This window comes from Nycticebus coucang, chromosome 15, assembly GCF_027406575.1.
Source record: "Nycticebus coucang isolate mNycCou1 chromosome 15, mNycCou1.pri, whole genome shotgun sequence".
NCBI lineage: Eukaryota > Metazoa > Chordata > Mammalia > Primates > Lorisidae > Nycticebus > Nycticebus coucang.
The window spans coordinates 58,927,631-58,955,159 of NC_069794.1; the positions used below are offsets into that span (position 1 = coordinate 58,927,631).

The 27,529-nt window shown below is 37.9% G+C and overlaps 2 protein-coding genes across 5 annotated transcripts in view; one reads left to right on the plus strand and one right to left on the minus strand.

The window, feature by feature from the left end:
• Positions 1–27,529, plus strand: part of CNMD (chondromodulin) — a 308,020-nt gene that overhangs the window by 135,137 nt on the left and 145,354 nt on the right. The window lies entirely within an intron of this gene.
• Positions 1–27,529, minus strand: part of ELF1 (E74 like ETS transcription factor 1) — a 126,564-nt gene that overhangs the window by 31,042 nt on the left and 67,993 nt on the right. For 2 of the 4 annotated variants that reach the window (XM_053563794.1, XM_053563796.1), the window contains exon 2: positions 21,226–21,516. In XM_053563794.1, the coding sequence (XP_053419769.1) occupies positions 21,226–21,297 (72 nt within the window). In that variant the 5' untranslated portion in view covers positions 21,298–21,516. Of the gene's footprint in view, positions 1–16,030; positions 16,132–21,225; positions 21,517–22,076; positions 22,147–27,529 lie in introns of those variants that run through there. The other 2 variants (XM_053563795.1, XM_053563797.1) reach the window with 2 other exon arrangements.

The window sequence follows — 27,529 nt, forward strand, 5'->3', positions numbered from 1 at the left end:
GTAACAAAAAAAAAAATAGCCGGGCGTTGTGGCCGGCGCCTGTAGTCCCAGCTGCTCGGGAGGCTGAGGCAAGAGAATCGTGTAAGCCCGAGAGTTAGAGGTTGCTGTGAGCTGTGTGACGCCACGCACTCTACCGAGGGCGGTATAATGAGACTCTGTCTCTACAAAAAAAAAAAAGAAAGAAACTTAACCAAGGTCGCCCACTAAGTCAAAGATGGAAACATGTAAAGCACAGTTTACAGGAGCAGTCCTTGCCCAAAGGAAACCAAAATATTCCTCCCTATTCAAATCTATTTGGCTCCTGTAATTTGGGTAGAGTATAGTAAGATAGAGAACATTATAAGGGATATCACCAAAATTTTAAATGTATATAGTTCATAAGTTTCAATTAACTATGAAAACATATTACTACTTTCTTCCTTGTCCTATTTTACTAACCTGTGACTACTCTATTCCCCAGAATTCACAGGTCTCAGGAACACTTTGTCAGACACCACTACAATCCATGCCACTTCTACTTCAGTGCCCTTTCAGAGACAACCATTGTTACCATTTTCTTTGTTCAATAACAATGTATATACAACCAAGCACATTCTAATCTGCTTTAAACAATCATTTTAGTTTTAGTCAATTTAATTTTTAAACTATCAAAAAAATTTCTTAATAAAATAGAAAAATAATTTTCCTTTGAAGCAAAAACTTAATCATGACTGAAAAGGGACACATGGATCCATGACTTAGAAGGCAGCAACAGATATTTTAAAAATTGTGAACCAGGAGACCTAGGGCCTTCTCCAACTCTGACATCATGACTTCATTTTCCTTACCTTTTAATAAAGGAAGAGCACCAGATGATCCTAAGGACCCTTCTGGGTTTTGTTAAGATGTATTTTACAGTCACGGATTCCCCAAACAGTCTGAGCTTATGACATAACAAGAGAAGGGATTATTCATTCTTAGGCGTCAAATGGGGAGAAGGAATAGAATGCACAGCCACACAGCTGCTGACTTTCCTATTGCTATTAACATTTATTAGCACTCAATATGACCAGGCATTTTGCTCATTGCTTTACATAGACTACCCCTCAATTTAATCTCCACAAAATCCTGTCATGGAGATATGCTGAACTATTTTACACACAGGAAAATGGAAGCCAGGGGAAGGGAAGTAATCTACTGTCAAGTTATATAGTTAGCAAGTGGTAGAACTCTAACTTGAACTGAATCTAAGGTCTGGGCTCTTTACCTGTACGCTATTACAGTTAGCCTTACACACAGCAGTTTTGTTTTATTACCATATTTACTTGGCACTGTTAAGAAAACCAGAGGGTGAAGGTATGACTTTCTATATAATTTTTTCCATGGCTTCACCAATTTGAATCTATGATAAACTTTCTCATCTGCATAGCCAGTTTGTCTTGGTTAGCAGGGTACTTTCCAAGATCACTCCTAGCTTGGTCATACACCCTTTTCCTTCTGAGGCACTTAACTTTTATCATGAAAAGCATAGTCCACTCTTTTCTAGTCTACTGAAATAGGGATATAAATTAGAAGTTGTTCACCTCCTATTTCGCCAGGGTGTTTTCGTCTATATATAAGAAACAGACCAACTTTCAGTCTTCATAATATGAATCTATATATAGAAAATACCTAGGAAACCTAGGAATCTATATATACAAAATACCTAGGAAACACCTCTCAACCTCTTAACAAGACATGGTTAAGATTCAAATGTTAAAATATTATTGGGACTTGTTATTAGTTTGCTATGGCAAACTAATTGTGATGGAAAGACTTCCACTCTATTACCATAAAAGGAAGGAGGATGCACATTCTAGAAACTCTCTGTGGATCTGGCTCATAATAAACTGCCTCTTAAACTCGACTGAAGACTAGCAACTGGCTCAAGTACAAGTTATCGGCAATCTATGAAGTCCATAACCACACATTCTAAAACTCCTTACAGAGAACTAGTTTCCCTACTTCTAAATAAAGACATGGTAAAATCAGGTTGAGATGTGAGACTGCTTGCAGCTCAGGAGTTTGAGACCAACCTGAGCACCCTATCCCTACTAAAAATAGAAATAATGAGCTGGGTGTTGTGGTGGGCACTTGTACTCTCATCTACTCAAGAGAGTAAGGCAGGAGGATCACATGAGCCCAGGTCGAGGTTGCTGTGAGCTAGGCTTACACTATGGTACTCTAGTCTGGGGCAAAACAGTGAGACTCTGGCTCAAACAAAAACAAGCCATGGTTAAGATTCAAATGTTAAAATATTATTGGGACTTAGTATTAGTTTGCTATGGCTGACACAACCAAGTACTACAAAACTAGGTCTCTTAAGCAACAGAAATTCATGTGTCCCAGTTTTGTATGTTCAAAGTCTGAGGTCAAGGCATTGGTAGAATTAGTTCCTTGTGTGGACTACGAGGGAAGAAGTATTCCAGGCCTCTCTCTTTGGCTTACAGATGGCTCATCTTCATGTTCTCATGAGTTCTCCCTGTGTCTGTGTCTAAATTTTCCCTTTTTATAAGGACATCAGTCATAAAGGAATAAGGGCTCACCTTACACCAGTATGACCTCATCTTACCTAACTATATCTGTAGTGACTCTGTTTCCAAATAAGGCCACATTCTGAGGTACTGAGGGGTAGGACTTCAAAGTATTAAATGGGGGTATGTGTGCGCATGTGCCTGTGCATACACAATTCAACCAATAATAGGACTCAATTTAATTTAGCTGTAAGTCTATCATTTGACAATTGATTCCCTCTCCCCTAAATAACCTTTTTAGCGTTTAGAGAAAAAGATATACAGAAGATGCCCAAAATATGCATGTAAATTTTAAGGAGGAAAGAACTGTATTAAAATTGTAATACTTGGGCGGCACCTGTGGCTCAGTGAGTAGGGCACCGGCCCCATATGCCGAGGGTGGTGGGTTCCGACCCAGCCCCGGCCAAACTGCAACAACAAAAAAATAGCCGGGCGTTGTGGTGGACGCCTGTAGTCCCAGCTACTCGGGAGGCTGAGGCAAGAGAATCGCGTAAGCCCAAGAGTTAGAGGTTGCTGTGAGCCGTGTGACGCCACGGCACTCTACCTGAGGGCGGTACAGTGAGACTCTGTCTCTACAAAAAATAAATAAATTGTAATACTTAAGTCATGTTTGACTTCTGCAATTATAAGAGGTGCCCAAACGTGACTTGTGTTCATCTTTTATCAGTGTGTACTGAGTATTACAATTTTAACACATTTTTTCTTTCTTTCTTTCTTAAAATGTGTATACCTTTTTTCGACTCCCTCTGTATAAACTTTGTTATTCTTTCTGAATTAAGATCAGACATTATACTCCAGGTCTTTGGTGGAGACCGTCAAACCGTATCTATCTCATTTTTTTTTATACCATTTCATCCACATCGCTTCCAAGATTTATTTAAAAGAGTAGCCTCAGAAAGTTCAGAAATATTCATAAAATACCCATACTCCTAACAGTTAGCAATAAGATTTGTTACCTACTTTTAACAGAATGAAGGTGTCAATGCTCCTACGATGCTCTAACAAAAACATTAGCATTCCATTTAGCTGACTACTTCTTTTTTTTTTTGAGACAGAGCCTCAAGCTGTCACCCTGGGTAGAGTGCTGTGGCGTCACAGCTCACAGCAACCTCCAACTCCTGGGCTCAAGCGAGTCTCCTGCCTCCGCCTCCCAAGTAGCTGGGACTACAGGCACCCTCCACGACGCCTAGCTATTTTTTGGTTGCAGCCGTTATTGTTGTTTGGTGGGCCCAGGCTGGATTTGAACCCGCCAGCTCAGGTGTACGTGGCTGGCGCCTGAGCTGCTTGAGCCACAGGCGCAGAGCCAGCTGGATACTTCTTTAAAAAAAATAATGACTCTCCAAAATACTTCAAAAAGCTTTTATCATGTAAATAATTAAATTAAGCATATTTTCTACCTTTTATTTGAATCAGGGAACCTCACTATATTCCACCAGTGCTTATGAACCTTCGCTGTACACTGGGAAACATTTTAAAGGGTCAACATTTGATCCCATATGGTATCAAATAAATCAGAATAACCAGGTTGTAACCATGGTCTGATATTTTATCCAATTTGCACCCAGAGTCAGAACCACTGCTGTTAAGAATTACAACATTCAGGGGCGGCACCTGTGGCTCAGTCGGTAAGGTGCTGGCCCCATATACCGAGGGTGGCAGGTTCAAACCCGGCCTTGGCCAAACTGTAACAAAAAAATAGCTGGGTGTTGTGGCGGGCGCCTGTAGTCCTAGCTACTTGGGAGGCTGAGGCAAGAGAATCGCTTAAGTCCAGGAGTTGGAGGTTGCTGTGAGCTGTGTGATGCCATGGCACTCTACCTAGACTATAAAGTGAAACTCTGTCTCTACAAAAAAAAAAAAAAAAAAGAATTACAACATTCAAAACTGCATTCCTTAAATTGAGTCAACTTTATTGGTGCCATTATCTGGGATTCTAGTAATGCAAACAATTAAATTTTTGTATAAGAAGATCCTCTGCTGCTTGGCACTTGCAGATTATTTCCACCTTTGTTTTTTGAATAGAAATAAAATAAATCACAAATCATGGGGATAACAAAGGGTAGATATGGTCTTAAAAATCTGTGAAAGATCAGAATTTTTCAAAGCCTGAATTTCTAGAAGCAAATTAAACTATAGAGAAAAATACATACACCAATTTTTCCTTTCTATTAATTACAGGCATATTTAGGACATGTGTTGAAAGCAAAACTTTAGCAAATTTTTTAGCGGCAATAATGAAAATAAAATTAAGTTTCAACAGGAGAGAAATAGTTCCCCAAATTTCAACATTGTCCACTATAGAGTTTCCAGTTGTTGTGGTTAATCACGTATGTGGCAATGCCATCAAGTTAAAAAGAGAAGGAAAATGACCAATATAAACAGCACAACATGTTACTCCACTAACCAGGCATGCTTGTTCTTTCAATATACACAACCCAAGGTCCTAGGCAGATATTTAGGAAACGACGGATCATTCAACAGGTTTTTGGATATCAAAAAACACAAGAACTTTGATATAACTTGTCAAGCTTCTGTAACAGCAGAGCTCAATCTGGTACATGGTGATAGTGACACAACCTGCCAAGATCCTCTATGAAGTAGTTTAAAATGAAATACATATCAAATATTTTCCTGAAACAAAAAGTTAAAAACAGTGTCTTTAAAATTCCCCCAAGCAGATATTCCTTTTTTGAGACTGGGACAAAATGAGCACACTTTCAAGTAGCCCATACCATATCTTTACATTAAGACAAGAAAAATAACCAAGAGTAGTCTGGGGCCTTGCTGTTCCCAGAGTCTTCAATAGCTCCTCTGACTTCAAAGCCTCTCCAATAAACACACAAACTGTACACTGCACTTGCTATGAAAACACTCCTTTGAGACAAATTCCTATGCCCTCAACACTTTGTTCTATGAAGACACTGCTTTGAGGACTGACTTACTCTTGAAAGACCTTCCTTTACCTTTGATTTAAAAAAGCAAAAACACAAAAACAGAAACCCAGCACCTCACTCTATCATGACATAATCTGATAATATTTTACCATGCAGCAAATGCATTATATATACATATGAGGAAAATAGAGTGTAACAGTAAGTGCTCAGGCTCTTTTTTAAGGTCAGACTCTACAAAGGCTTGGGTCCTTGAACACAGACAAATTATCTAGCCTCTCTAAGCCTTAGTTTTGTCTATCCAAAATAAAAATAATAATACCGGAATTCCAGGCTCCAGTAAGCTATGATCCTACCACTGCACTCCAGCCTGGGATAAATAATAACAGTATCTTTAAAAGTTGTTATAAGAATTAAATAATAAATCACTTGTTATAATACATGTGATATAGTAAGCAATAAGTAAAATTTACTGATGATGAAAGTCCTGCTATGTTTGATTTAAACAGAAATAAACACTCCTAAAAGTTGGTTTACTACAATCTGAAACTGACAGGCATCATTTTGGTTTTATTTTTAATGGGGATACTCTTTTCAGAAAAATTGATGAACAAACTTAATTATCTGCACTTAGCAACAACATTTAGCTTCAACTAAAAGCAAAAGCTGGTAAGTGTGTTCACTTTATGAAAACTGATCAAACTGTTATGAAAGTTGGTCAAACTGTACATTATTTATCCTATACTTCGGTAAGTTTACAAAGAAGAGATCCATCTGATGAGAGAAATAGAACTTCAAAATGTGTTAAACTCACTTTTCTCTCGTTTGTCTCAGTTCTGAGCACTGTTCTGGAGCAGAGGTAGAAAAAAAGCAAAGCAATCAAGGGCTCGTAGAGGATGGGACTAGATCAAACTGTTACAGTTTCATTTGTTACCTTATATAAAACATAATAAAATTAAAGGAATTCTTTAGATATAGGACATCTAGGTGTGTAACTCAAAAAATTGGGGTGACTAGTTAACAAAATTATGAAATCCTTTAATCAAGTCTCCACAGCACATTTTAAAAAATTACTTTTGGGAATAATAATACACATACACACATATGTGTACATTCAAGAGCATAATACCATTGTTCTCTTTCCAGAGAGTACATCTCCCCAGTGGCTACTGCTGTTACCAAATCTAAAGTGCATTTTATTTTTCTTTACTTTTTTACAGAGTGCCAAATTCTTGGGCTCAAGTGATGCTCTTGCCTCAGTCTCCCAAGTAGCTGGGACTAGAGGCATACAAACCATCATACTGGGCTAGTGTTTTCTATTTTTAGTAGAGATGGAGTTTTGCTCTTTATCAGGCTGGTCTCAAACTCCTGAGCTCAAGCAATCCCCTACCTTGGCCTCCCCGAGTGCTAGGATTACAGGCATGAGCCACTGCACCCAGTCTTTTTCTTTACTTTTTTGAAAGATTTTATTTATTTATTTATTTATTTACTGACGCAGGGTCTCAATATATTGCCTAGGCTGGACTCAAATTTCTGGGCTCAAGTGATCCTTTTGTCTTAGCTTCTAGAGTACCTGGGACTACAGGAACATGCCACTGTGCCTAGCCAAACAGCATTTTAACTGATTTCAGGAACTGATGTATTACATAAACAAGCTAGGATTGTGCAATATATCTCTAAGTCCTAGCACAAAGTTTTCTGTGAAGAATTCTTCACTACCAAATTCTCTGCATACTTAAAAAAAATCTGCCACTAAAACAGCTTCATTATCCACAAAAGAAAATATTTCTGGTAACTGAAAATCCCTGTAAACACCTTCTATTCTTTATTTTAAGAGAAAATAAAAAGTAGTTTTAGTAACCAAGCAGAAAAGTCTATGCAGTACCTACTACCTAATACATTGGTCTAAATTATTAAAACAACACAGTTTTTCTTTTTTTTTTGTGGTTTTTGGCTGGGGCTGGGTTTGAACCCGCCACCTCCAGCATATGGGACCAGCGCCCTACTCCTTGAGCCACAGGCGCCGCCAACACAGTTTTTCTGATGTAAGTGCAGCACATGAATCTGGTTTTTAAAATTTTAACATATAAATGTATTTGGAGTCAAAATCTCATTTATTCCAGGTATAATCACTATAAAAGACAATTTACCCAATAAATTTTTCCACATTCTCTTTTTCCTTTTGGGTTCTTTTTATCTCTTATATGCTAGCACAGTCTATTAAGAGTTTGAGCTCCCTCAAGTCAGATACGCAATTTCAACATACTTTGTTTTTGCACAGATTAAAGGGGAAGAAAAGGGAAAAAATACTCAATTTCAATGCAGGTGTTGTCACTTTACAGTTGTGTGTTTCTAGGCAACATTCATTCCTTCATTCACCCTCTCTGAGATGCCTCAATATAAAGGTGTGCCTTATTTGTAAATGGGGATAACGAGTTGTCATAGCATATGGGCCTACTGTAAAGATCAAAACAGAAAATGCATATCACACACAGAACTTGATAAGGGTAAAAGGCAATAAATACTCATTATTATATTTAAAGAAAAGATCTATCCTGAGAGATCAGTTTAGTGTTTTTCCACCAAGTTTTGGCATCAGTGTTATGTTGGCTTTGTACAAATGAACTAAGAAACTCTCTGAACTGAAATAGTTTCAGTAGATCAGTAAGGTTAAAATAACTCACCATGAAACTTGACCTACCAGTTTGATGCATGTCAAGATTGTTCCCTGGCAATTTCTTCAATTTATTTTGTTACTAGTACATTTTCACTTCAAATAAAACACCAAATCTAAATTACTACCATTCCAAAAACCTAAATATACTTCAAATGTTCTAGTTCAAATGATAATCAACCCCCAAAATAAGTACTTTTGTTTTTTTGAGACACAGTCTCACTTTGTCACCCTCAGTAGAGTGCCATGGCGCCACAGCTCACAGCAACCTGAAACTCTTGGGCTTAAGTAATTCTCTTGCCTCAGCCTCCCAAGTAGCTGGGACTACAGGCACCCACCACACCACACAGCTATTTTTATTTTTTGGTTGTAGTTGTCATTGTTGTTTGGCAGACCCGGGCTGGATTCAAACCAGACAGCTCCAGTGTATGTGGCTGGTGCCCTAGCTGCTGAGCTACAGGCCCCAAGCCCCAAAATAAGTATTGTAAAATATAAAAAGGAGAATAAAAGAAAAAGGGCCAAGTATGGTAATTTACACCTGTATTCTCAGCACTTTGGGAGGCCAAAGCAGAAGGAACATCCGAGGCCAGGCGCTCGAGACCAGCCGGGCAACACAGAAAGACTCTGACTTTAATAAAAAAATAAATGAAAAGGGAAGGGTGGGAGGATGAGTGGAGGGAGGGTAATTGGTGGGACCATACCTATGGTGCATCTTACAAGGGTACATGTGAAATTTATTAGGTGTAGAATATAAATGTCTTAACACAATAACTAAGAAAATGCCGTGAAGGCTGTGTTAACCAGTTTGATGAAAATATTTGAAACTGCATATAAAACCAGCACATTAAAAAAAAACCCAGCACATTGTACCCCATGATTGCATTAATGTACACAGCTATGATTTAATAAAAAATAAAATTTTAGATGCAATTAAAAAAATGAAAAGAAAAAGAAAGAAAGATCCCCATACAGTTCTTAATTATTCCACTATCCCTTAATAAAAACATAAATCAATTAGAAACTATTATTAAGAAAATCAATGAGGAAACAAATGAATGGTAATAAGGCAAATTACCCACTAATATATACTCTGAGTATTAGTATATCAGAATTGTAATCCAGACATATTTATAATAAATAAGCCAAGTTATTCTGATCAGCAATTATTCTGGGTGCCTTACAAATCTATTATAGGTGAAAGATTCTAATACAGGTCTTCAGTTAGCTCAGTTAATAAATTCAAGATAACATTACACTATAAATATGGGGAGAATACTATACCATACTTTGACGTATAAGAAAGTATACAAAGGAAAGACTTTGTAAACTACAAAGCATTGTGCAAAATGTTAGTGTTACCTTTATATTGTTCTCAAGATTAAAGCAAATAATGTTTTCTTGGCCAACATGTTAACATCCAAAGTAGCATCAAGGTATAAAGTGTAAATGCATGTCTCTATTAGCCTCCTCACTTCACACTGGCTTTTTTCAATATCCTAGTTTTTTTGATTATAGACCTACTAAAAATATTGTGATGCAGATAAATATCACATTATGTGACTTTATATGGGGAGTAAGGATACAAGTTTCTGGTAATTAACATAGTCAAAGTACTTCCATTAAAAAAACAAACTCACTCCCCTGATATGTAAAAAGTGTTCTCTCATGTCTATTGCTGAAGGTTCTTCAATATAATAAACTATAAAATAAAAGGGCTTTCCTAATGTGGTGATGATGATGATGCAAGTAGTCACTATGTTACCTAAGTACCTCATCTGGCTTGTCCCACTTAATCCCCATAAGAACATTATATTCTTGACACCTAGTAAGTCAACCAGCCAGGACTCTAGAGTCCACAACCTTAACCACTACCATAGACTATAATTACAGGATCCTACAGATAAACTATAGTCATAATGAAAATAGCATCTCAGTTAAAGCTTAGCTCAAAAAATTATCTTTTTTTTTTTTTTTTAAAACAGCACCTCAAGCTGTCGCCCTGGGTAGAGTGCTGTGGCACCACAGCTCACAGCAACCTCCAACTCCTGGGCTTAAGCGGTTCTCTTGCCTCGGCCTCCCAAGTAGCTGGGACTACAGGTGCCTGCCACAACGCCCAGCTTTTTATTTATTTATTTATTTTTGGTTGCAGTTGTTGTTTGGCAGGCCCGGACTGGATTTGAACCCACCATCTCAGGTGTATGTGGCTAGCGCCTTAGCCGCTTGAGCAGCAGGTGCTGAGCCTTTTTTTTTTTTTTTTTTAAGTATAGTATGTTGCTCTGTTGCCTAGGCTAGAGTGCAGTAGTGTCATCATAGCTCACAGCAACCTCAAACTCCTGGGCTCAGGTAATCCTCCTGCCTCGGCCACCCAAGTAGCTGGTACTACAAGTACATGCCACTATATGTGGCTAATTTTCCTATTTTTTGTAAAAATGGGGTTTCGCTGTTGGTCAGGCTGGTCTCAAACCCCTGTCCTCAAGGGGATCATCCCACCTGGACCTCCCAAAGTGCTGGGATTACAGGCCCAGCTGATAGTTATCTTTTTAACATTCTACATGGTACTAGCCTTACGGTTGAAACAAGCTTGTCTTACTTCTGTTGGCTCTAGTTGGGATGAGCATTTCTGAAGAAGTATGTCTTCCCTCTTGCACAGCACCATCTAAAATACACAGGTCCAAGTGAAATACGTTTTTTTCTTCAGATTTCCCCAAGATAACTTTTGAAATTCCACTGTAAATCTCTGTCGAGTTGCTTTAAAAGTCTAATCCTAGTGTAATGCTTTCAGGGCAATTGGCCTTTGCCCAGATCTTTTTTTTTTTTTAGGCAGGATAATTACAGTTTGTCCATGAATCTCAAAAAGTAAAAGAATCAATGAAAATAACCTGTTTTCACACTGGGGTGCCCCCTTTAAAACCTTAATATACAGGGTGGCCATCAAGTTCACTTGCAATTTAAAATCAATGAATTCTATTCTATTCTATTCTATTCTTTTGAGACAGAGTCTCACTTTGTTACCCTTGGTAGACTGCCATGGTGTCATAGCTCACAGCAACTTCAAACTCTTGGGCTTAAGCGATTCCCTTTCCTCAGCCTCCCAAGTAGCTGAGACTACACGTGCCTGCCACAATGCCTGGCTATTTTTATAGATGGGGTTTCACTCTTGCTCGGGCAGGTCTCAAACTCCTGAGCTCAAGCAATTCACAGGCCTTGGCCTCCCAGAGTGCTAGGATTATAGGTGTGAGCTGCCACACCCAGCCTTGGACAACTATTTTAAATTGAACACAAACTTCATGGTCACCCTGTATGGGTGGGGGTATGTAAAAGGCTATATGTGAACATAATCAGTTTGAGATAAAGTAACAGGTAGATTTGGGGGATGCAGGCTTAAATATTTACTTAGTAGATAACATCACAGTATTCCCTAGCAGACTGATAAATATTTCAAATATGCAGATTCTACATAACTCAATGAATTAAAATCATAAATAAAGCAGCTTCTGCTTCTAAAAGATGGACTCTGATCAGAATCTTGTATGATATGTACACATTATAGAATAAGGCAGGGCATCCCTGAATACAGGCACTTTAGCTGCAACAGAGCCTGTCTCAGAATGAAAAAGTCACAAGACTTGATTTATTCCCCCTAAAACTGAACAATGCCAGGCCAAACGGTAACAAAACAAACTTAAAATGGTATAATGTTAAAGGAAAATGCTCCTCTACAGGATGAATCTACCAGATTTTAACAATCTGAGTGACAAGTTTATTGGCTCATTCTAGAATCAAGCCAGCCATTCCAGATTATCAAAGGAAAAAAATAAGAACACGGAATGAAAAAAACAGTAGACTGAATTTGTAAAACTAGTATGTAAGTTTTACATACTAGTATGTAAGTCACAGAAATTGCATCCTTTGCCTCACTTTCCAAAACAATTGTGTAATATAGAACTACAGTGCAAGACAACAATCTTCAATGCTTTTGCTTGACTCAAATCATGTCATTAACCCCATCAGCAACTGCTACCTGTACTGACTGCTTCCTGTGTGCCACGCTCCTGGTAAATGCTTTGCAGAAACATTTAATGTTTATAATTTTGCAAGGTAATTCTTTTGTTTTTGATGGAGGAAGTAAAGCTCAGTGATATTTTAAAAACACGTCTGAAGTCACACAGCTGGTAAGTGGTGGAGCCAGGTTCCCAAACTGATGCTTTTATGCCACATCACACAGACTCTTGATTGAAAAGAAACATCAATTTTCATGATTCAACATTTATGTCCAAGTTGTAGGCAGCTGGACCAGACGCACACTTAATCAATCTCTTTTAGAAAAAAACATTTCCCATCTAACTCTTCAAGTACCAAATTATTTCTAAATGTGTTTATGTGTTGAAGGAGGAAAGGGGAGGGAAAAGATTACAGTTACTTGAGCTTTCCTGAAATTGCTTTCCCACAGAACACTGGAAGTTTGTTCTAAATGCTTTTGTTTTTGTTTTGCCATAGAATAAAGTAGAATGGTGAAAATGCAGAAGTCAAGCCAAACCATAACATAGAATACATCTTTAAATTGTCACTAAAATACTACCTTTTAGGAGGAGAACATCTGCCTAATTCCAATCTTCATACATCTGGTCCCGTCTCACGCCTTTAGCATTTTCTCTCAATGTCACATTAGGTGGGAACAGGTTAAACAGATAAGCTCAAAAATGTTGTACCAATCATTACATTATAATGTGGAAGTTCCAATAACAATTCCTTAACAAATTTCTAAAAGAACTGCCCGAATACTGAGAATTTTGATTACTTTGTCTAAAAATGTAAAACATAAAAATAAACAAAAAAAAATTCCTACCTATATTCTAACTTATTTAATATTAGGCATATTACATCTAGGAACACTGTTAAGAAGACATCATTTCTTAAACTCATACCCTAACAAACCATTAACAACCAATATCCTTTTTACCTCATTAAATCAAAGGACACTCTTTACCAATACTCTAATAACTGTCTTAACAGTGTTGGAGGAAAACGCTTATATTCTTTTTAAGGCCAGTAACACCACCTGTTTACATAACTGCTTTATCTTAATGTGCTGTGTGTTAACTGAAAGGGAACAAGGACAAAATTTTCAAGGTCACATAGCAAAACTAAGATATATCAAAGGTGTCAAATATTCAGGGGAATCTTTTTTAATAAAACAGTTTATTTACAAACAACAGTGATATGACCCATTTCCTTTTTCACCCAGCGCCGCTGTTCTAGGTGATTAAGACTTTCTGGTAGAACAGAAGTTGCCTACACGCCTATAGTCCCAGCTACTCAGGAGGTGAGGCAAGAGGATCACCTGAGCCCAAGAGTTTGAAGTTGCTGTGAGCTATGACACTACAGCACTCTACCAGGCAACAAAGCGAGACTGTCTCAAGAAAAAAAAAAAAAACAGAAGTTGACAACAAAGATTTGGCAATAAAAAATTGGCCAACACAAATATCATTTTAAAAAATTCTTCTTTTAACAAGTATGCAGAATGGATAAATACAATGTGGTATATCCATGTGATGGAATATTATTCAGCAATGAAAAGAATGGGGTAGGCTTGACAGCTGTAGCTCAGCAGTTAGGGCACCAGCCACATATACCAGGGCTGGTGGGTTCGAACCTTGTCAGGGTCACTGTCAAACAATGACAACTACAACAAAAAAATAGCCAGGTATTATGGCAGGTGCCTGTAGTCCTAGCTACTTGGGAGGCTGAGGCAAGAGAACTGCTTAAGCCCAAGAATTTGAGGTTGCTGTGAGCTATGACACCATGGTACTCTACCGAGGGTTCCATTATGAGACTCTGTCTCAAAAAAAAAAAAGAAAGAAAAGAATGGGGTACTAATACATAGCACAACATGAAAAAAGCTTGACCACATTATGCTTAAGTGAAAGAGGCCAGTCACAAGAGACTACATATTGTATGAATCCATTTACTGCATCCGAAATGCCCAGAATAGGCAAAGATACAGAGAAAGAAAGTACATTAGTGGTCCCAAGGGATAGGAAGAGGGGGCAGAAACAGGACATGACAGATTTCCTTTTAGGAAAGAATTGATTATGGTGATAGATGCACAATGCTGTGTACAGACTAAAAACCACTGAATTGTACGCTTTAAATAAGTGGATTATATGGTATATGAGTTACGTTACAATAAAGCTTTTTTTCCCTTTTTTTAATGCTTCAGGTCCCACAGGACTCTCAGCTACAAGCACTGAGGAGGCACCAAGAGGCAAGGGTTGAGATGGTAGGGCTTGTTGAGATAGACCACTTGCCAGCTAATAAAACTTTTTAAATAAAGATATATTCGCAGGAATGCCAGGCATAAAGGCTGTCTACCTGTAACAACACTACCAAATTAACTAAATAAACTTTTCTTTTAAAATCAAATGCAAAGTATAATTCTCCCATTTTTAAAACCACTTTTTTAGGGTGGCGCCTGTGGCTCAGTGAGTAGGGCACCGGCCCCATATACCAAGGGTGGCAGGTTCGAACCCAGCCCCTGCCCCAGCCCTGGCCAAACTGCAACAAAAAAATAGCCGGGCATTGTGGCGGGCGCCTATAGTCCCAGCTACTCAATAGGCTGAGGCAAGAGAATCACCTAAGCCTAAGAGCTGGAGGTTGCTATGAGCTGTGACGCCACAGCACTCTACCGAGGGTGACAAAGTGAAACTCTGTCTCTAAAAAAACCAACTAACAACAACAACACAAAACAAAACACATTTTTTCCCCACTTATATATATCAGCAGCTAGCATTACCTAAATAGTGGTTAAGGCCGGGCACAATGGCTCACACCTTAATTCCAGCACTTTAGGAGGTAAGCACTACCAAAAAAAAAAATAGGTACTAGCCAGGTGTAGTGGCTTAAATAAGTAGTCCTAGTTACTAGGGAGGGTGAGGCAGGAGGATTGCTTGAGCCCAAGAGTTCAGGGTCACAGTGAACTATAACTGTGGTACTGGACTCCAGGCTGAGTGACAGAGCATCCCAACACCCTGTCCCAAAAAATTGGTTGAAGGCACCAGGCTACATCACAATTCCCAGTTCTATCACATAGCTATGTAATTACAGGCAAGTTGCCTCCCTTCTCTGAGCCTCACTTTACTTTTTTGTAAAGTAAGAATTAGAGTACTTAATTATTCTTAAGATTGTTTTAAGAACTAAATAGGATAATCCCCGTAAAGCACAGTGCACTAACAAAATACTGAACATTAGCTACTAAAATCTGCTCTAAGCAGTGCCCGTAGCTCAGGGGGTAGGGCGCTGGCCACATACACGGAGGCTGGCCTGAGCCAGCTAAAACAACAATGACAATTGCAACAAAAAAAAAAAAAGCCAGGCTTTGCAGCAGGCGCGTGTAGTCCCAGCTACTTGGGAGACTGAGGCAAGAGAATCTCTTAAGCCCAAGAGTTTGGGTTTCTGTAAGCTGTGATGCCATGGCACTCTACCTAGGGTGACACAGTGAGACTCTGTCTCTAAATAAATAAAATCTGCTCTACCCCATGTGATGATCTCATCTATACTCACTTTTAGGATTGTTGCCACTGGGCCTCTATGTGATTAGGGGAGGGGCAGTTAAGGAAACATTTTGCAAAAGAGAGAAATGCTTTCCTACTCCCCTCACCAACTCCCCTCACCAACTCTTTCATAATAACCATCAGCTTCCTAGCCGCATAGAGTTGGCAGGGAGATGAGCTAGGTCAAATGCTTGACCATGGGCAAGGTTGTCCCTCCACTTAACTTTAAGAAAGCCTGGGCGGTGCCTGTGGCTCAGTGGGTAAGGCGCCGGCCCCATATACCGAGGGTGGCGGGTTCAAACCTGGCCCCAAACCAGGCCCCGGATGAACTGCAACCAAAAAAAAGCCGGGCATTGTGGCGGGCACCTGTGGTCCCAGCTGCTCGGGAGGCTGAGGCAAGAGAATCGCTGAAGCCCAGGAGTTGGAGGTTGCTGTGAGCTGTTTGATGCCATGGCACTCTACCGAGGGCCATAAAGTGAGACTCTGTCTCTACAAAAAAAAAAAAAATTTAAGAAAGCCTGAGGCCTTATGCAAAGTCTGACATCCCCCAGAAGGCAATTAGGTTTGTATCTGGGGTCTCCCCTTTGATAAAGACTTTTCCAAGTATACAGAAAAGAATCAAGCAACTTCTGTACCTCAGTTTTACAAATCGCCAACCTTTTAATGGATTTGTGAAGTGTGATCTGCCAAGATTAAAAAAGCAAAGCAGGTTAGACCCTGGAATTTCATGTAAATAATAGAGGACAAAATGATTCCACATCAGCACCATTCCAATTTCTTGTCCTCCAAACCACTGGTGCTGAGTAAGTTACACAAAGAATGCTAGCAATCATTCCTTCCACCCTATTATGTACATTTAATCTCTGATCAAACAGAATTTTACCATTCCAGCCGAAAAATGATAGGTTGATGTGATTAATACTGTCATGTACATTTTCTCAATCTACAACATACAGCCACATTCTCAAAATGAGTTTGTGAAAAAAACTGCCTCTGCAATTTCGAAGATTCTCCAAGAGTATTGTGCTCTTAACCACTACTGCCACTAGGTAGGTCTGCTGCCTCCCCAAACAAACATAACTGCAATACTGCATATAATAGCAAAATACTGATAATATCCAAGATCAAGGGTGGCACCTGTGGCTCAGTGAGTAGGGCGCCAGCCCCATATACCGGAGCTGGTGGGTTCAAACCCAGCCCTGCCCAAAAACTGCAAAAAAAAAAAAATATATATATATATATATCCAAGATCAAGAACTGGAAAAAAAAGCTGGGCATGGTGGCTCCCACCTACAGTCCTAGCACTCTGGAGGGCTTAGGTGGGAAGTTCACTTGAGGCTAAGAGTTCAAAACCAGCCCTGGGTAATACGGTAAGTCTTCATCTCTATAAAAAAGTAAAAAAAAAAAAAAAAAAAAAAAATTAGCCTGGCAATCGCTTTGAGCCTAAGAATTTGAGGTTATAGTGAACTATAAACAGGGAATTGCACTCCAGTTTGGGTAAGAGAGCAAGAACCTGTCTTAAAAAAAAAAAAAGGTCCAGGTTATGGTGCCCAATACCTATAATTCTAGCACTTTGGGAAGCCCAGATGGGACAATCCTTTGAGGTCAGGAGTTTGACCTCAAAGGATTGATCTCTCTACAAAAACCATAAAAATTATCCAGGTGTTACGGTTCACGCCTATAGTCTCAGCTACTCAGAAGGCAGAGGCAGGAGAATTGTTTGAGCCCAAGAGTCTAAAGTTGCAGTGAGCTATGATGATACCATTACATTCCTGCCTGGGCAACACAGTAAAACCCTATCTTTAAAAAAAAAAAAAAGTGCGGCACCTGTGGCTCAATGGATAGGGCGCCGGCCCCATATACCAAGGGTAATGGGTTCAAACCCAGCCTCGGCAAGCTAAAACAGCAGTGGCAACTGCAACAAAAATAGCTGGGCGTTGTGGCGGGCGCCTATAGTCCCAGATACTCGGAGGCTGAGGCAAGAGAATTGCCCTAGCCCAAAAGCTGGAGGTTGCTGTGGGCTGTGACGTCATGGCACTCTACCGGGGGCGACAAAGTGAGACTCTGTCTCAAAAAAAAAAAAAGGCCGAGCTCAGTGGCTCATTCCTGTAATCCTAGCAATCTGGGAGGCTGAGGCGGGTGGACTGCTTGAGCTCACGAGTTCAGGACTAGCCTGAGCAAAATCGAGACCCCATCTCTACTAAAAATATAAAAACTGAGGCAAGAGGATCGCTTGAGCCCAAGTTAGAGGTTGCTGTGAGCTATAACCTTCCAGCACTCTATCCAGGGCAACAGCTTGAGATTCTGTCTCAAAACAAAACAAAAAAACAGGTAAAACAAATAATGAGCTATTCATCATGTAAAAAAGTAAACGATATATGGGTGGCGCCTGTGGCTCAAGGGGTAGGGCACCGGTCCCATATGCCGGAGGTGGCGGGTTCAAACCCAGCCCCGGCCAAAAATCAAAAAAAGAAAAAAAAGTAAAAGATATAGAAGCAACATGCACACTTATCACACTTTAAGTGAAAACAAGTCACAAAAATGATGTAGTGTAATTTTATTTACATCTTAAAAACCTCTGTAATTTTATAAGTATACATATTATTTATTCATTTGTTTAGACCTATGTCTAAAAAAATTACACACCAAATAATTGATACTAGCTTCTTCTTTTTTATTTATTTATTTTTTTGAGACAGAATCTCACTTTGTCGCCCTTGGTAGAGTTCTTCCATCACAGCTCACAGCAACTTCAAACTCTTGGGCTCAAGCGATCCTCTTGCTGTAACCTCCCAAGAAGCTGGGACTACAGGTGCCTGCCACAGTACCTAGCTACCTTTTTTTTTTTTTTAAATAAGAGACAGGGTCTCACTCTTGTTTAGGCTGGTCCTGAACTCCTGAGCTCAGGCAATCCACCTGCCTCAGCCTCCCAGAGTACTAGGATTAGGATTATAGGTGAAAGCCACCTCACCAAACCCAGGTTCACTTCTTTTTAATGGGAAGTTATTTTACATTAAAAACAAATTAAACAAATTAATAAGCAAACAAAGAGGTAGAGTCACAGGTTAGATAAGATGCTAATAAGACCACTAGTGGATCTACTGTCCTGTAAAGAGTTAAGTTTACTGTGCATATGGCCATGGACTGAGGAACTCTACACCTAGCCAACAATTTCAAACACTTTGACGATGAATATAATACAGGGCATCCTAAATGTCACCACACATACATAGGGAAAATGGGAAATTCTAACTAAACATATCTTTATTTACGAAATATTCATTACAAAATTTTACAAAATATTTGTATTTATATATATGGCATAAATATAAAAAATACTTAATGTAATATAAAATCTAATGTGAATTTGTTAATTTTTCCTACTTACAACGACCTTTAGGACATAAATTATACACATTATTACAAGAATATACAAAACATCATTAGTACTGCTTGTGTTTTAATCAAGGCGTCACTATTTGCTAGATGGATGCTTTCAGGCAAGTCATTTAACCTCTTTACGTCTTAATGTCGTCACCATCATAAAATGGAGATATTAGTATTTACCTTAAATGATTAGTATTTGTAAAGTTTTTACAACAGAAAACAAATATAACTCATTTTGCTAGATAAAATTCAGTAACTTCAGAAACTACCTATCTATACGTGCTGACAGCACCATCTCCCCTTCCAAAGACATAAATAACCTCTCTGGAATACAGGCAAGTCTCATGTTTACAAACACCCAATTGACATACAACTTGCACTTACGAATGGAGGCTATTACAGGCAATATGTAAATGTACCTGTTCCAACTTACATACAAATTCAACCTAAGAACAAACTGATAGATCCTATATTGTTTGTAACCCAGGGACTGCCTATAAACCAAAGGCATGTATACAGTAAGTGTCTAAGTATTGTTTTCAAAACTCTTTTAAGGCTACACAGACATGAGTATGGCCTCAAAATGTAAAATGCATTTCCCATGGTCAAAAGAGTGTCAAAGCCACTGCACTAGAGCCTGCTAGTGAGTGGCTTGAAGCTCCATCCTCTGCTGCCACATCCCGAGATCAAACCTCACCACATCAAGCCTGGGATCTACAATAGCATCTTTCATCTATGAGAGCGGCCTAGTAAACACACTGTTTTAAACCTTAATATACACATAAACATCCTGTTTCAAATTCACAACACTTTCTCCTCCTAAAATATCTTTTCTATTATCTCTAGATTAAATCCATATCAATATTAATATATTTTTAACTGAGACCAAACAATCCTCTCCCTGAAACTTTTCTCCTCCCTAATCAAAGCTCATCTTCATCTTAAGGCAACTTAATTCAAATCCTTACCTTTTGTAGGTTTGCTTTTTGTTCTGTCAATTCAATGGAAAATATAGCTAAAAAATTATAATGTCCTGCCAAAGTCAAATTCAATTTTATTTTTTTGTAGTAATTATGTTTCTAGAATAAAACATGGCACATTGCAACTGGCCTATTAAAGCCAGGCATTTAGGATAAAGTTTTATTTCAGCAATAAATCAATTTTATATGATATATTTTAAGCTTACTAGTTCTCAAACCTGTACACTGAGTCTCTCCAATGCTTACACTATTTTCCCCACATCATATCTTATATTCCCTATAAAACCTGCTTTAAAAATGAAGTAAATTGTAAAGTCCCCAGAAACCCTACACTCCCCTTAGCTCCTGTTTTGGGGATTGAGGGTGGAGAACTAGAATTAATCTTTATTCAGTATCTCTTAGACATTATTATATTCTGAAAACAGTAATTTGCACACTTGAATAAATTCAATGAAAATTGATTTAGAAATTCTTCAGTTCAATCTTCTCATTCTACAGATGATGAAATCTAGAGACATTAAGTAACTTCCCCCAGAGTCATATGCTTTACTGAAATTATGTACAATTATGGGATTGCTAATATTGTTTCATCTGCTTGAAGAAACAGACCATGATTATAAATATTAACTACATACATTAAAAGTTAGTAAAGGCTCGGCACCTATAGCTCAGAGGGTAGGTCGCCAGCCATATACACCTGAGCTGGCAGGTTTGAATCTAGCCCAAGCCAACTACAACCAAAAAATAGCTGGGCATTGTGGCAGGCACCTGTAGTCCCAGCTACTTGGGAGGCTGAGGCAAGAGAATTGCTTAAGCCCAAGAGTTTGAGATTGCTATGAGCTGTGACGCAACAGCACTCTACCGAGGGCGACATACTAAGACTCTGTCTCAAAAAAAAAAAAAAGTTAGTATAGTTTCTAAAACTTTTCAAAGTATTCTGAAATAACTACTTGAAGCATTTAGTGTTAAGTCTCAAAATATTACCTTATTTCCACATCAAAAATAAGAATAAGATTTATACCTAAGGAATTAACCCGCACTTACAACATAAAACATTTGCTCCAAATATTTAATTTTTAAACATTTACTTTAATAAAGTTTCTCTACTGTGTCTTTTAAAGTAGATCATTTTCTGATACAGATGGAAAAATCACAATGAATTTATTAAAATCTCGTTATCTCTGGATCTCATACCTGTTGGTCATCCTCCATGACGTTACTAGCAAATTCAAATACTAGGTCGTTCTGTTGGACAACAGCAGCCATAATAAAGCATTCCTCTTAGATCCACATGAGAAAAATTCCAAATAGGTTCAAATATCAGACAGCAGTGTCCAGTGACCAATTTTCTCAGCTAAGTCTGTGAAGTTATTGTATACCCAGGTTTTCTTCAGGAAAGATGCCTCAAAATTTCTTGGTTCATTGACAATTGTACTCAAACTGAGGCAATTTTTCTGAGTTTTTTCTTCTCTCAAGCTTCTTGACCTAAAAAACAAAAGCTTAAATTAGTTATTTTAAAAAATCCCAAATCACCCACTTAGAATATAACAACTGAATATATAACTTTGCTTTTTGTTCTGTCAATTCAATGGAAAATACAGCTAACTGTATTTGGAGCTAACTGTATTTAAACTGCAGTTAAACTAATCAATAATTTTTTTAAAGGCCAAAAAACCACCAAGCAATAAACAGATTTGTAATTGTAATAAAGGACACTAATCAATAATTTTTTTAAAGGCCAAAAAACCACCAAGCAATAAACCGATTTGTAATTGTAATAAAGGACACGTGGGTTAGGTCATTCCACTAATCGAGCAAACTACAGAATTGCTACTCCATGAGTAATTTCATAAAGTCTACTTTCATCTTTAATAGAACAGACAAAATCCCTGTTAGGTCTAACACATATAAAGAGTTCAAATTGAACATTTAAAGTTAATAAGAACTATTTTAAGAGCTTTTTAAAGTAACCAGAAATTAACACCCATTCTTTCTGTTCTTTAAAAAGGCTTTTGGTAAGTGTAACAGAATGCTTTAAAAATTACCATGCTTACGCCTGTCTTCAGTGCTTCTTTTTTAACGCACTGAAATGTATCCTTATCTCTAGCATAGGCTTGTAAGCAACAGGAAGGAAACAGCACTTGACCACGTCATGGCAAATTAGAACATGCAAAGAACTGCACTTTACAATAGTAGAAAAACAGAAATGGAACTTAAGAGTGCAAACAATTTCTTAGTGAATATAGAAATGCTTTAAAAATATCTGCCAAAGATGTTTGCCTATTTTTCAAAATAAGTTACCACTGTTAACAAAACATAATAAGAAAAAATTTAACTTAGGTGTTTATCACACTATTAAACATTGCATCAAATGGTTATGGCCATAAATGTGACATGAAAAGACAAAGATAAAAATAATCACATTAAATAACATCTAGTTCTTTGAACTGCATTTACAATTTTAATACAAATACTTCAAAAAAGAAGTTGACTCCAAGGAAAGGATGATTACTAATTTCCTAATAGTCTTAAAGAGACAAGTCTAGCAATGAAGCTGACTTGGTGAATAATCAGTTTCCCTGAAAACTTAAATCCAGCTCTGTGCTAGCCAAAGCACATGCTCGATTGCCTAGTTTCAGTAAAGCTGATTTTATATACATATATATATTCTGTGTTCTAGGAGTCATTATGAATGACTCTTTAACCAAAAATCAAACTAAGGGTTAAGAATTCAATTCAGAAATTATTTCTACTCCCTAAATTCAATTCCAATCCAATAGTTGCCTACTCCCATCCACCCCACTCCAATATTGGGGAAGTATTTTTAGCACATTCATGTAGTTTAAAAAGTATCTGCCAAAGACATTGGCCTATTTTAAAAAATAAGTTACCACTATTAACAAAAGTAAAAGAAAAGCAAAACCTCTTCAGGAGAAGTAACTATTGGCCAAAATTTCTTGAGTACCTCCCAAACATGTGTGCTTATAATAACAAGAAAAAGAATATTAATGCCAGATAATGTTTTAAATAGTCAAGCTTTTTCTACATATATTCTTTATTTTAAAAAAGAATAACTGAAGCACTTCTGATAAAGAAGAAACTTAAATTCGAAAAATCACAATAAGAAAATGTAACCAGAATCAAGGGCTATTTCCTGATGCAAAAGTTTCTCTGTAAAAAGTTAGGTTCCAAAAAGCTATTCCAAAACCTATCTGTTGGTAAATGCTAAGTGACACTGTACCAATGACCACTGTGAACATAATTTAAGTTTCACTTTCTTTCCTATTGCTACCAGGCACTTTTTCCTAACTAGCATTTGGGCACTGCTGTTGGGCTTCAATAACTGTCTTTTAGAAATCTCAAACATAAGGATGAACAATCAACATACCCACACCTTCATGCTAACTACCCATAGTAATCAGTCAAAACTGAAATGACTACCCAGAATCACTAGCCCTTTTGTTGGGGTAGAAAAAATACACCTTTGCTCTGGCATAAAGCTTCGGGTCATTTCTATACAGAAGTTCATGAACTGAAAATGTATAAGTAAATAATGGCATTTTACTGGCTTAATCAGGTCTCTGAAGCTCTGTCATCTTTCCTGCTCTTCATCCTGTCCCCTGTGTAGTTATATACCGTATGCCATCAAGGTGGTTCTCAAATAGAGGTATCACCTATACATGTCAGAAATATTTAGATAATAGCCCAGGTATATTAAAATGTTTTAAGTATGAGGCAAGACTGAAAATATTAATTTTTTGTTAGTGAACCATGTACCCAAGGTCTTACAGTCTACAAGCATAACAGAAGTAAAACTATTACAGAATTCTTATTTTCTATATCAGGGCTCTAAGTCTATAATTAACAGGCTTGTCTCTCAGTCTACCCAAATCCTTTCTGCCACAGTAGTTTAGTACACAGAAGTAAGTAAATGAATATATCAATTAAAAAAAAAATCTTCGCTTCTTGTTTGGCTACCGATCTCCAAATCTAGTCACTAAACTATCTATTAGACAAGTCCATGTCAGTGTCCCTAAAAATCAATGTGTCTAAAACATATCCAAAACTAAATAATCATCTGATTCCTCCAATTTACTCCCATATAGAAATAATATGGGTACTCAGACCGAGGGGTAAAAAGGCTTCTGTTCAACTATAACAAATTATAAGATCCTCAGTAAATTTTCAATTTACCCAACATTAGTTGTATCTATTATATTCAGGAAACAACCTGCTATACTAACAGTTCTCAAACACATGTTCTTTTTCAAAGTGTCACTTAGTCTTTATGAAATAATAAGGAAAATGATGAGTAAAAACTATTCACTTACCACAAAGACATAAGCAGTCACCTTATTTGCAGAGTTTTCAGAAGTCATCCAGCTGGCATCTACAAGATCAGTGGTTCTTAACCTTCCTAATGCCACGGCCCTTTAATACAGTTCCTGAGGGTCATGACCCACAGGTTGAGAACCACTGTACTAGATAATAAAAACTCTCCAGCTGGCTCTCATGTCTTTCAACTGAGTCAGGACCATATATATTCTTACTCTTCAAGGAGACAAACCAAAACCACAAGAATACTTAGAAACAAGATTCCCAGGCCCAGTGTGGTGGCTTGCCCCTTAATCCTAGCACTCTGGGAGGCCTATGCAGGAGGATATCATGAGGTCGGGAGTTCAAGATCAGCCTGAGCAAGAGCAAGACCCAGTCTGTACTAAAAATAGAAAAATTAGCCAGGTGTGGTAGCACAAACCTATAGTCTTAGCTATTCGGGAGGCTGAAGCACAAGGATCTATTGAGCCCAGAATTTGAGGCTGCAGTGAGCTGCAATGATCCCACTGCACTCTAGCCTGAGACTGTCTCCCAAAAAGGGAACAAGGTTCCTAAACACTATCACCAAAATAAACTTTGGATTTAAGGTAGAATAATCTAGCAAAATGGTTAAGAGCATAGGCTCTGGAGTTAGACCTCTTGAGTGCCACCAATCATCTGCCGTGTGACCTCGAGAAAGTCACTTACTTGGTGTCTCAGTCTCCTCTTTCTGTAAAATAGGTATAAGTCTCAAGTTGAGTCACTCTATAAAATAAACAATACCAAAATCCAGAGTTGGGAAGATTAAGTGCATGTACAGAATGCCTGGCACACAAATTATATTCAGTACTTCATTATAACTAGAAGTATACAGAAATAGGGATGTAACAGGTGCATACCAGATAACAAATTATTCCTTAGGTCAATTTCTATATCCCCTCGAGGTACTATACTACAGCCATGTGCTAGATTCCAAAAACACCAAGCCGGTTACCAACAAAAGTATTAATTTTATTACAGTAACTAAAAATTTGGCACCATTCGATAAATCCAATTGCATTAAGGATAGGATTTCATTCTGCCTGGCAAGCTTCTCAAACAGAAAGTCCCATTATGTACCATTCCAAACAAAATGACTTTACTGATTATAAACAGAAAATCCTCAGCAATATTACTGCTTACTACAAACAACTCAAATTGTTAATTTTTGTTTATTATAAAACTCTAGGAAATTAGGAAAACTTGATAGTCAAAATTAATCCCTGATTGAACACAAATTCAAGATTCCTTCAAAGGGGTTTTTAGATACAAGGATATAAAAACCCATCAATTCATAAAGATACTTAAAAAAAAATCATTACTCTCAATTCATAAAGATACTTAAAAAAAATCATTACTCTCCTCTGTAAGTTATTATAGTGCCAACTCATTATAGTGAAAATTGATAAATAAAAACAATCAAACAAGTAAAAAGGTTTTAGAGATTATGCAATTCTAGCAAAAATAAGGTAAAGTACACTAGCTTACAGCAATGAGGTGGTTAAGTACTCTAGTAAAGTAAGCAATTCAGGCAGTGTTTGTCATTATATATACAAATTTATAGGGTGGCAGTATCTAAAAACTGGAATTCTGTAGTAATTCTAGACATAAAGTATTAAGCTACTAAAGGGCCCTTTTCAATATATAGACAACCATTTCTTTTTTTTTTTTTTTTGTGGTTTTTGGCTGGGGCTAGGTTTGAACACACCACCTCTGGCATATGGGTCCGGCGCCCTACTCCTTGAGCCACAGGCGTGGCCCAACCATTTCTTTTCTTCTCTTTTTTTTTTTTTTTTTTTTTTGAGCTGGAGTCTCACTCTGTTGCCCAGGCTACATTACAATGGTGTCAGCCTAGCTCACACCAACCTCAAACTCCTGGGTTCAAGAGTTCCTCCTGCCTCAGCCTCCCAAGTACTGGGGACTACATGCACTTGCCATAATGCCCGCCTAGCTAATATTTTTTTCTATCGTCAGTAGAGATGGGGTCTCCCTATGTTCCTGCAGCTGGTCTTTTTTTTTTTTTTTTTTATTAAATCACAACTGTATACAATGATATGATTATGGGGCATCATACACTCACTTCATAAACCATTTGACACATTTTTATCACAGTGGTTAACATTGCCTTTCCGGAGTTATCTCAGTTACTGTGCCAAAACATTTACATTCTACATTGACCAAGTTTCGCAAATACCCCTGTAATATGCACCACAGGTGTGATCCCACCGATTCCCCTCCCTCTACCCACCCCCCCCTTTCCCACTTCCCCCTATTGTTAAGTTGTAGCTGGGTTATAGCTTTCATGTGAGAGCTATAGTTTCATAGTAGGGCTGTGTACATTGGGTATTTTTTCTTCCATTCTTGGGATACTTTACTAAGAAGAATATGTTCCAGCTCCATCCATGTAAACATGAAAGAGGTAAAGTCTCCATCTTTCTTTAAGGATGCATAGTATTCCATGGTATACATATACCACTATTTATTAATCCATTCGTGGATCGATGGGCACTTGGGCTTTTTCCATGACTTAGCTATTATGAATTGGGCTGCAATAAACATTCTGGTACAAGTATCTTTGTTATGTTGTGATTTTTGGTCTTCTGGGTATATGCCCAGCAGAGGAATTACAGGATTGAATGGCAGATCTATTTTTAGATCTCTGAGTGTTCTCCATATATCTTTCCAAAAGGAATGTATTAATTTGCATTCCCACCAGCAGTGCAGAAGTGTTCCCTTTTCTCCGCATCCACGCCAACATCTCTGGTCTTGAGATTTTGTGATATAGGCTAGTCTTATTGGAGTTAGATGATATCTCAAAGTAGTTTTGATTTGCATTTCTCTGATGATTAAAGATGATGAGCATTTTTTCATATGTCTGAAGGCCTTGCGCCTGTCTTCTTCAGAGAAGTTTCTCTTCAAATCCCTTGCCCAGCCTGCGATGGGATCCCTTGTTTTTTTCTTGCTGATGCGTTTGAGTTCTCTGTGGATTCTGGTTATTAAATCTTTGTCACAGATATACCCTGCAAATATCTTCTCCCATTCTGAGGGCTGTCTGCTTGCTCTGCTTACTGTGTTCTTAGCTGTGCAGAAGCTTTTTAGTTTGATCAAGTCCCAGTAGTGTATTTTTGAAGCTGCTTCAATTGCC